The sequence below is a fragment of the Neopsephotus bourkii genome, unplaced genomic scaffold (genome assembly GCF_033783945.1).
Source record: "Neopsephotus bourkii isolate Nb327-2 ecotype Australia unplaced genomic scaffold, CSIRO-AGI_Nbou_v1 NB_257, whole genome shotgun sequence".
NCBI classification, from domain to species: Eukaryota; Metazoa; Chordata; class Aves; order Psittaciformes; family Psittacidae; genus Neopsephotus; species Neopsephotus bourkii.
The window spans coordinates 74,768-85,794 of NW_026900766.1; the positions used below are offsets into that span (position 1 = coordinate 74,768).

The window sequence follows — 11,027 nt, forward strand, 5'->3', positions numbered from 1 at the left end:
ACTGAATTACTAGGGAAGGAGAAGCATTGAGAAAAGAAATTTTATGTATATATTCTAACTCATGAAAGTGAAGTTTCTCTTAGATTTCTAAAAATATACACATCAAATGATATGAAATGCAGAACTGATAAATGCAGATAATGCACATAGTGAAACAAGTTTTAACTAAGCATAAACTCTGATAGGCTCTAAGTTCATATTACTTTATAGGTAAAAGAACTCAGAAGATCAAACTTTGTCAAGATTTATACATATGCTTAGAGATGAAGATTTTCACTTAAAAAATCAGACTGAACTACATTCTTAATTTTTGTGATAACATCTTATTTCCTATATCTGAAAGAGAGTAACAAAATCTGTCAATATTTAACATTCACTTATCTCAATGGAAGTATTTACAAACATACAACCAACCGCACTCATAGCTGCTATTAGAATTTGAGTCTTGTTTGTAAGGTAAACCCAGATTTATATACTTTCCTATTTCTAGTCTCCTGTGAGGGCTGTAGCAGCTGCAGCTTCTTCAGGCCTCCTAAAATAAATTAAAACTAGCAAGAGGGCACAGGAACTAGTGCCACACTCTAGGAACACAGCAAGGGAGCATAGCATCCAACATACTCCTGCGTGGGATCCTCACTGTAACAATGGTTATCTGTAGCTAGTTGCTATAAATCTAGTGCTGTCTCACAGCGTGTGATACCATGGCTCTCCAGGAGGGGATCCATGATTAATTTTGCCTGATAACAGCCTCTGGCACCATCACAAGGGTCAAAGGAATAAGCAGTAGTGTATTCTGATGACAGTTTGAATGCCTATCCTTGGTACCACAGGATCATGCTTGAGCTCATACGCAGGCATCATCAGCCTCTTTCTGCAGAGACAACTCAAACAATCTATTCAAAGCCTATACTCAAATGTGTCCATATATATGAACTCAATCACATTTAGATGGACTCAGATCTATCCCTCAAAAGCAACACAAATGAAAGCAGAGCTGCTTCTCTCCAGCCTACATAACCAAAGTTGAAAATTAAATTTCCCTTGTTATAATTCTGATGCCAACTATTATTTCTTCCTCCATTGTCCACATTTCATCGAACTTGTGAAAACTTCACGTTTTCTGGATACTATGTAATCCTAATCCCCTAAATCCAATAAATAATTCCTTGTACATTGATGAACTAATTTCAGATTTTGAGTATGCCTTTCTATAAAAGTGCTAACTGCACATTTTCCAGTGCTGTATATTGAATGCATGAGATACAGGAACTATAGTTACAAAGAAAAATGAATCCACAGTTAATTAAAAGAGCCATTTCAAAGTAGCTGGGATCACATACACTTGATTTCCTGTGACACTTGAAAATACTGTGCTTTACCTGAAAGTAGTTTTCTTGGTGGCTCCGTATTATAAAAGCTAATAACACACTTACAGATTTGTATTCTAACTTCAGAGCTTGGAATCCTCATCAAATAACCTGTCAGAAACAGAAAAAAAAGGAATTTACAAAGTTTAGAATTGTTTTAGAAAGTAATCTTAGCACTTCTATTTACAGTATCTAGTATTTCTTTTGGTCATACCCCTACAAATCTGTCATTTTGTGCAAAGTTTAATTATAAAATACTCAACGGACAGGAACTCCTACACCAAAGGGGACAAAGGGATCTTGGAGGAGTAGCATAAGGTTAATCAAAAAGTGATCTCCTCTGCTTTATGGCTACAGACCCTTCTAAGAAACTGGATGTTATTCCAAAAGTTGTGGAATTCAGAAGAAAGCTACTACACTAGGCTGTTGTAATCATGATGAAGTCAGCAGCTCTTCTTCTAGCAGATATAGTGTGACATAAAGGGAGCACAAAAAGAGATCCTTTTCCACAAGATACAGAAAATTCCATTGAAAGCTACCAGCTATCCGTGCCTAACATGGATAATATAAACAATCTTTCAGATTTGACAGTCTTTTTGGACATTGTACCCTCAAGAGAACCTGAAACTATCTGAACTACCTGGAACAACTTTATGAAACCAGGAGGCCATTCTTCTATCTACTTGGACCTGTGAAAATAGACTTCAAAAAATATTTTTTCTCCCCCCATTCAAGGACATATATGTTTTATTTTCATGTCTGACAGGCTGACTGTGCTACCTCTTTACCATTTAAATCTTACCACTAAATGCGCTGATATCACTCCTACTCTATTCTAAATCCTTTTTGACCTACAGCACTTGAAGTATTTTCTTTGAAAATCACAAACGTGACATGCAAAGATGTAAAAAGATGGTACTGACAGGTCCAGTGACATTAAGCCATGCCTTTCACACCTTTTCCTCAATAGCTCTCTTAAAATAGATTTCTGAACAATAGAAGCTTATGACTCAGATGCAGCAGGAGACTGAAGTCAGGAACTGCTACTCCTAGTAAGGCATGGCACTAAACTGACTTCTGTTTTGCCTTTGTAGATGATAGGTCTCGGGCTTTTGGGAATTGGAGGTTTGAGCTGGGAATCAGGTGTTACTGTTTCTCACTAGTTTCTTCCATTTGGTTTCAAAGAAGCAGGAAGGATACATGTTCCCCTTATGCTAGGCTTCAGTGTTTATAGTAGTATACCAATTTCTTAGAGCAAAATGAAATAAAACATATTATAGACAGGTTTAATTCTTCAGATGGACTGATAAAAGTTATCTCACATAGCTTCTGACACTGGCAGATAGGTAATACTGCTAGCTAATCTGCAGGTTACCTGCACAGCAAAATAATAATGGTTTCAAATACTAAAAAGCACAGAGGACTGAATGAATAATTGAAATAAATTACTTACATTTACTAAGAGAATAAAAGGAATTAAAATTGTGCTAAGAATGCAGTTAATTTTATTATAGCATAATCATTATTTTGCTGTGGCATATCAGTTTATACTCACCCAGTTGTGCAATGAATTTTGAAACCACTGTGGAATAGCTTATTTCATCAGAAAATTTCTTTTTTTGAAATGGTAACCTGCAAAATGGAATTTAGAAATATTACGACTATGCTTAAAACACTATAGAAGAACACTTTAATCAAGTCCCCAGAATAGCTCAGTAGCTTTTCTTCTCCTCCTTGGCATTTTTTGCAAATAAAGGGCAGTTTTCCCACGACAAATACATTGTTTGCAATCCTATTCTACACTGAAAGTTCCAGTTCCAAAATCTGGCAATTACTAGTACACGTTCATAGATATTATTTTCATAATTCATATTCGATACAATAAGAAATACTGAAAAAAAAACCCTCACCCCCAAACCAAATGTAATTTAAATGTAGAAGATTAAATCCTGGAATCTATGCACTATCAGGCTATCGCAGAGATAAACTAAGCATAGGTATGTGCAGAGGTAGAAGAAAAAGGATCCTATCCCTGGGCAGATCTTTTGAAATAGATAAAAATAAAACTAATAAACTGACTCCAAATAGCCCAGAGACAAATTTATATTTCAAAACAGGATATAAAGAAATATTCAATAACATTTACAAAATACTTAGTCATGACATAAACGTGTAAGTGTTTAAAATCCTCTAACAGCAAACATTACAATGTTGTGTTAAGGTCTCTACAGCTCACAGTGTGGAAGCAGCTTTCCGGTAGGTTTACCTCTGTAAACACAGCCAGAGAAAAAGAAAGGAGAAAGCAAATAATCGGATAAATGGAGGCGGGGGAAGAAGCAGACATTGAAAAAGAAGTGGGAAGAAGACAGATAAACAGCAGCAGTTATGAAAGAGTGGAAAATTTTACTACAGGAGTCCTACTATCTGAAAGGAAATTTGAAGTAATGGCCCCTCCTTCTAGTTATAGGTTTCTCTTTGCCATATGAAGTAATAGTGAAAGTGGTGGAATTTCGACAGTACAGAAATTAAAGCAAAACCCAAGGGTGCGATTTTCCACAATACATTCATCACACAGTACAATTATTGCTGAACTGCTTTAAGAAATGAAAAGTCTTACAAATACATTTTATCAACTTTATACACTCATTCGCAGTTTTGTCATGCTTCTGCCAAACACGGAAGAAAATGAAACTTCATGATGTAGTTTCTCATTTTCCACTGTGTGGCAGCAAAAGAAAACAGTACAACCAATGGTGCTCAGAGAACTAAAAGATTGAGATGAGAAACTCTATCCTTATTAAGCCTAACAGCTGAGATGAAGCTATGTAAAAATCCATTTGAATAGCTAGTTTACTATGCAACTCCTGTCTGTGATTTTTCTCTTCCTTATTCTCTCCAATTATAATTAAATACAGGAGTAACTGTAGTTACAAGCGTTCCATAAGTAACAAATTACTGACGAGGAAAAAACTACTGACAAGTGTGGATAACATCTAAATTCTGTTCTACAAATAAGGTACATCATAACAATAAAGACGCCTGAAAGTTCATGTAGTATGTTTTTAAAGTAACTACAAATCCCAAATGCTCCGATTTTGGTTCTTATGCAATGTGGCTTGTAATTTTGTAAAGCCTTTAATATCTTCAGGTATTAAACTGTCTTTGTGGCACCTCATGTTTTTAAACTAACTTAAAGAGTTTGTTTAAAACTGCAAAGCAGACTTGGCTGCTGAAATCTTCAGAGACCAGCAGTCCCAGAACAATTTACTCAGTCACCCTGGGGAATCTTGCTTCCAAGCAAGCTGGGGCCAATTACAGTATAGTTTTGAATGACGTAATAGGTGGTTCCACTGATACTGAACTGCTAAAATGGGTCCCTCCTTTATGCCAACTGAAACTGGACTAAAGGAAAACACAGTTCATAGAAAAGAACGGTAATATAACAGATGCCTTGCAGGTACAGATGCGCTATAAATGGTTGCTGTATGCGTATCTCAGTTGCCTTAGAAAATGTATTAACATGTTAAGAAGCAATGTTTAAATCTCTAAAATGAGGGCTGAAGTACTTACCCACATAATTTAATAAGTTCACATAAAGGCTTGGTGAAAGCTTCTTGTTCATTCATTTTTTCTGCACACAGGTTAAGAATTTCCGTTATTTGTGCTAAATCCTTAAGGGGCTTTTAACTTAAAGTAAAGGAAATCAGGTTGTTTGTACTGCTATGAATCAGAAGAAAAAGCTGAACACTATATTCATCATACTTCAGAAACACAACCGAGAAAAAGCAAGGCCAATACTTTCAAAGTGAGATGTGTAAAATAAAGCATACGAGCCAACACTTAGGCTTTTCAAAACAGCCTTACTTCTACAAGTGTTGCAAAACTGATTTTGCTTTCTTATCAGCTGAACTCACTGGAAGTTCAGTACTGAATATTTAAAAATACAGGATGGAAAGTTTTTACATCACAGTGTCAGATTTACCTATCTAAATTCTGAGACATCCTTGAGGTATTTAAATTCTTTCCTACTCTAGTCCCAGGTGACTAATTAAGTTTTGACAATCTGGACCCAAACACATACTAAGATATCAAATTTAAGGTAGAGGTAGAGGCAGATAACACAGAACAGATAACTGAGACCAAGAACTTACTACCAATCCACTGACTCATGGAAACTGCCTGTAAGTACTTAGACACAAATCGATTGTGAAGTGATAGTTTTAATCTCTGTGGCAATTAGCTCAATTGTATGAAATTAATTGCATTTTTCCACATGCCCATGCCCTCTCTAGTACTTCTGATTACTGGGAGACATTCAATTAGTACTGTAAATATAAAAAAAGTTTCAGATAAAGTAGTCTGACTTCAATTTAAAAAGTCTCCTTCACTGGAAGTCATTGCTATTTTATCTGCTGCTTCTTAAGTAAGTGACAATTATTATGCTCGTCTGGGCTGAGTTGAAAGTACACTAATTACATTTTGAGCACTTTCAACCACTGTAAAGGTGAGATCCCTCTACCGAATTTTGTACCAAATAAATCTAGCATCCAAGAATCTTGCTAACCTGCCAGCTTTGGCTATGTGTACACAAGGCCAATGATGAGAATGTGTGTGTTCTCCATGTGGAAGCACAGCACATGATAAAATGCTTTGCTGGAAAGTCAGAGTATTAACATACATAAAACACCATGAATTCAGAGTGCTACAATGCCAAAAAGGATACAAGCCCATTTTCAAAACACTTGGCTACCTTCTTGAGACTTTTCAGCTGCTCTTTTTCCAAATCTTTCTTAAGTAAAAGAATAGAAAACGGGTTTTAATTGCAGTTTGCCTTAGCAGATTAAATGATTATGTTTATCCCCTTTTAAGTTTAAATGAAAGTCGAAACCAGATTAAGAAAATCACAAGACACAAGGAAATTCTGAAAGTGCTTTGCAGCAGGATTAGCTCCTTGATCAAGCCTAATTTCTAAATATAGAGTCTACCCTCTTGTAAATGCAGAAACTTTTGAAAACCTTATCTTTAGCTCAAATGTGTGGGCTTTCTCTTAAATTCTTTGGGATTCTGTGAGAGACACCTAATAAAACCAAAGCTATGTCACACATGACACTGATGTGTAAAAATGTAGATCTAAATGGCTTAGTGTAGAGCTCTGCCACCACTAGAAACAGTCTGCAAATTCAAAGTTGAAAACAACTGAAGCAAGGGTATGTCAGGGTGGGTCAGTGATACACAGCATTCATTCCAGCTCTTCTGAGCACCTCCACGCTGGGCAAGAGCACTGCACCTTGACGCAGGCCAGAAAGTTGTTTCGGGAATGTACAAACCCAGAATCCTAAAGCCATTTTATCATACACTCTCTAGAGAAGCAGTAAACAACATCATCCAGCACATTTTTCTTCAGTCTCTCAGTTTATACCATCAGCTCTGTATAAAGGAGGGAGGGGAGACACAAATGACTTCTCCATGGACATTAACTTAAAATGTGGTATGTTTAATCAAGTTCTTGGTTTTAGAGTATAAATTATTAGGTTCTTAACCCAAAAGTAACTGATATCTTAGTGAATTTAGTCTGCCAAATCTTCTTGTAGTCTGTGGAAGTCCATGAGAAGCTAATCTGTGCGCCTAGGTACTCAACACTGAACTTTGTATATCTCTCCTTCCTTTAAAATCATCTCCCTGGAGATACATCGGCAGTTAACTTGGGCAATTATATAAATTCCTGACATACTTTCAGTGACTGTACTCTGCATGCATTTCTGTTTCTCAGCTGTAGGTTTCAGCACTCTAAAACTCCCAGATAAGCTACGAATTTTGCCTGTTTGAGGCCCTACTGGGTTATATATGTATATATAGATAATCTTTATATATATACATACACATATATATATATAAACATCACTGATACTATTCTTTATTACAATGACCATCTTTAGAAGAAGTGTTCAAATACCAGAGCATTCGGCTCCAGTCACATCTGACTGAAGTCAGTCACATCTGGCTACAGTGCCATCTGCGTTATTTAGGGTGGGTACTAAAGTAATGTATGAAACTTTTCTAAGCCCTGTTACTACCTGTGTAACTGAAATAATGAAGTATTAGGCTTACTTACTGAGTTTGAATCTTCGAGTAGTTTAATGACGTGATTCAAATCCACTGATCTTAGCTGTGTATCCTGGAAAAGGCACACTTTTTACCTTTATTTTTTTAATAGGCTGTGCTTTAAAAGTGCTTAAAACTTAAAACGTAAGAGTGCCGCTCTGAACCAACATGAATCTACCTACGGACGGCTAAATCCAGGCTATGTGTGGAGCACAACCCGGAGCTTGTTCTCAGCCCGACGTAGCGGCCAAACCAAACCAAGGCAAGCCAGGCCAGGCCGTAACAGCGCCTCCCGGCCGGCGGTGACAGCAGACGGCGGGGCTGAGGGTGACTCCCGGCCGCGGGGGACCTCACCTGGATGGCGCCGAGGTCCGCGCTGGCGTCCAAGGCGTTCCTGCGCCGCTCCCCGCCGCCACGAGAGGGACCGAGAGCCGGCGACAGCGCCGGGAAGCGGGCGGGGGAGCGGGCCGGGGTGCGGGCCGGGGAACGGGATGGGGTGAGGGAGGGCGCCCGAGAGGCGGGGGGCTCCGTCACGGCTAGGGTGGCCATAGTGCCGATCTCACGCTGTCACCCCACCGCCTGCCGCGGCCGCAGCAGCAGGGCGGCCTCACGCGGTTGCCATGGGAGCGGGGCGGTGCCACCTCCCTGCAGCGGAGCCCAGGCACGCTGCGGCTTTGTGTGTGCCCGGCGCCGCGGAGCTGCCTGGCTGCGGGGCGGCGGCCAGCGTGTGGCCTGCCCTGTTGTGCGCCGCGAGCCTCCCGCTTCCCGCCGGCCTGCAGGCCCCAGTCCTGCCCTTTCTGCCGTCATCCCGGTGCTCCATCTCTGCGCCTGGGCAGGACACCCATTTGTTGTTCCACCCCCCTCCACGCTACCAGCAATGACATTTTGTGGCCTGTTACAAAGCGCTTGCTCAGCGAGAAAATTACTTCCCAGTCTGTGCAGAGCAGAGGTTGGGCTTTTCCCGCTTACTGAGAAACTGTAAGAGACAGGCTGGTTGAACCATAACTTCTGATCATGAATAAACGCACAGTGGGAGACCACCATGACAAACACCAGTGCAGATGGGATAGCCCTGTCTCAGGTGGCCTCTGGGGGGCAAGGGGAGAGGAATCTTTTCCCTGCGTAGACCGAGATGACTAATGCCTGGAAAGTAATAAAGGCAGGGACAGAAGCATCAGGGGATTTGGATATATTTTACTTGCTCGCAGTTTGCACCCCCAGGTTTGCTATTGCATCTCAGCTAAAAGCACAGGTGCTCTTGTGAGGATACATGTACACCTGATGGTCAGATTCTGAAATACCATCTCTAGGAAGCGTGGCTGAGCCCATCAACACCAAACTGGCTGGGACCACCAGGCCCTGTGCTGGATTAATGGCCAAAGGAGAGCTGATTATCCAGACGTGGCTGCAGCAAAAGGTGACACCTCACCATGTGCTTACTTCAGCTGTGCCTCGGACAAGTTACACATATGCAGCTTCAGATATTCACAAATCCCAAGTCGTTGACTGATACCAACCCCAGTTTTCATTAACAAATGGAAAAATAAGTAACTGGTAACAGAAACAAGAAAGAAACCTTTATGGCTCCAACTATAACCAACAGTTTTTATTTTTATTCCTCCCAGCCTGAATGTTACACTTCCCCACACTTCATATATGCCTTCTTCAGAAATAAGATGTGTATCATGTTCAGTACTTATGTACGCTATACAGCTCTCCTTCCATCACAGGCAAAATATACAAGAGCACATGTACCCATCCATGCTCTACATTTTTGTACGAGTTCATCCTGTATACAACTCTAGAATGGCAGCAAAAATATAGCCTAGCATAGAATGGGACTCTAATTTGGAAAACGCAGTGACCACTTTGACAGGCGTAACACATTGTGTTGCATTGTTAGGAACAGAGGTCACACAATGGTGGGGCATATAGGACATATTACAGTGCATTCACCTAATGTGCCAATGCTGTTGCCAGTCTGGTGTTTGATGCTTTTCATCCATCCAAGTAGACACATTTCTCCATTCCACTAAACATTTTACTAGCCCTTCCACATTCTACTTAAACGTTTCTGTGAACACTCTCAGTGGCTGTCTTGTATCTGGGCCTACACTGAATGGAACAAGTTTTTCTATTAGGCTTTTGATATGAATTGTAATGACAGTGCTTACAGGTCTGCAAGCATCACTGAACAAACTGGACTGTGGTCTTTTTTGCTTTGTGCACATATACTTACTGAAGTTGTATATATTAAAAAAACAAAACAAAATCCAAATGCTAAAATTTTCTTTTATTGTGGTTTAAGTGGTTTTAAGTGCTGTTGCTTGTGTTTTGAATGATAAATGTATAGAGAACATAGCTAAATTGGGCAATTTAGTCTGTAAATTATAAGCTTAGGTCACATGCCATTTGTTGGCTGACTGTTCCAAAGATCATATTGCAAAGTTCCATTTGCTCACTGTGCACCTTCTTCATATATGAAACTTTTAAGACTGGGATGAAAGCTACATTGTGCAAATTTGACTACAGGGATTCTGCTGCCCTTGGCAAATGGCAAATATCCAACCCCAAAAACCTGCAATCTACTGTGAAAATATTTACTGAACAGTTTTCTACCCCAAACAGGCTTATTTTGTATTTTTATTGCATCTACCTCTTCTGTTGATAACAAATAACATTCAGAACATCAAGGCTATAGGACCTTACTTTTGAGGGTATTAATTCACAGATATTAAATGCTAAGTCTCAGAAATGCTAAGGAAAGTATTTAAAAAGTAGACAATGTAGACAGAATTTCTGTTTTGGCTGAGAACTAACTGTTTTGGTGTGAAGAAACATTTCAGCAAACTCTATTCCTGAGGTAAGGATAAAATGTCATAAAACTATAGGACTGTGTGCGTAGGACACAGCTGTACATTAGAAGGTTTCATATCTAAGTCTGCCATTAATCTCCTGTTGACTTTACTGAGTGAATTATTTCCTCTAGTGTCTTACAAGTTAGGTTGCAAGCTTTTGAAGAACTATTATTCAGTAGAGGATACATCTTCCCTGTGCTGCAGTGGGGGTCTTCAGCCCTAGTCAAGTGATGTCCTTTCTTTGGCTGTATGAACCTGTAACTTTTAAAAATCATCTACACTGTTTAACAGTATGACACTGAGCTCTTTATAGTACAGAAATCAGAGTGTTTCTAAGAATCCATCTGTTGATGCCTTGTCTTCTTTCTCATTCTCATCTCTTTTTCTGGTCAGTAGGAAGGGGAAAAAGAAGGGGGGGGGGGGGAGGGGCACAGGAACAGCAAAATGCAGAACTATCCTGCCAGACCTCTTGTGTTTGATATCCACAGAAAAAAAAAGACAAGACCTATGAAGTGGCTGGCAGTAGACTCAACCTCAAACCTACAAAGTTAACAGGATTTCCAACATCTGGATTTACCTGCCTATACTATTAACAGGTCACTGAGTGGTATGGATTTGAGGGGGACTTTCATATTGATCTTTATTAATGTGAGGAAATGCAGTAAGTCACAGTAGACAGAACTTACAGTTTTATACAGTA

At 39.5% G+C, this 11,027-nt stretch overlaps 1 protein-coding gene across 1 annotated transcript in view; it reads right to left on the reverse strand.

Annotated features, from left to right (window-relative positions):
* The window catches only part of CFAP69 (cilia and flagella associated protein 69), a 31,582-nt gene extending 23,564 nt beyond the window's left edge, over positions 1 to 8,018 (reverse strand). Inside the window, exons 1-6 of the mRNA XM_061346134.1 lie at positions 7,824 to 8,018; positions 7,480 to 7,542; positions 6,091 to 6,156; positions 4,938 to 5,047; positions 2,923 to 2,999; positions 1,380 to 1,478 (exon numbers count right to left, since the gene is read on the reverse strand). Of these exons, the coding sequence (XP_061202118.1) occupies positions 1,380 to 1,478; positions 2,923 to 2,999; positions 4,938 to 5,047; positions 6,091 to 6,156; positions 7,480 to 7,542; positions 7,824 to 8,018 (610 nt within the window). The remainder of the gene's footprint in view (positions 1 to 1,379; positions 1,479 to 2,922; positions 3,000 to 4,937; positions 5,048 to 6,090; positions 6,157 to 7,479; positions 7,543 to 7,823) is intronic.
* Positions 8,019 to 11,027: the final 3,009 nt, after the last annotated feature.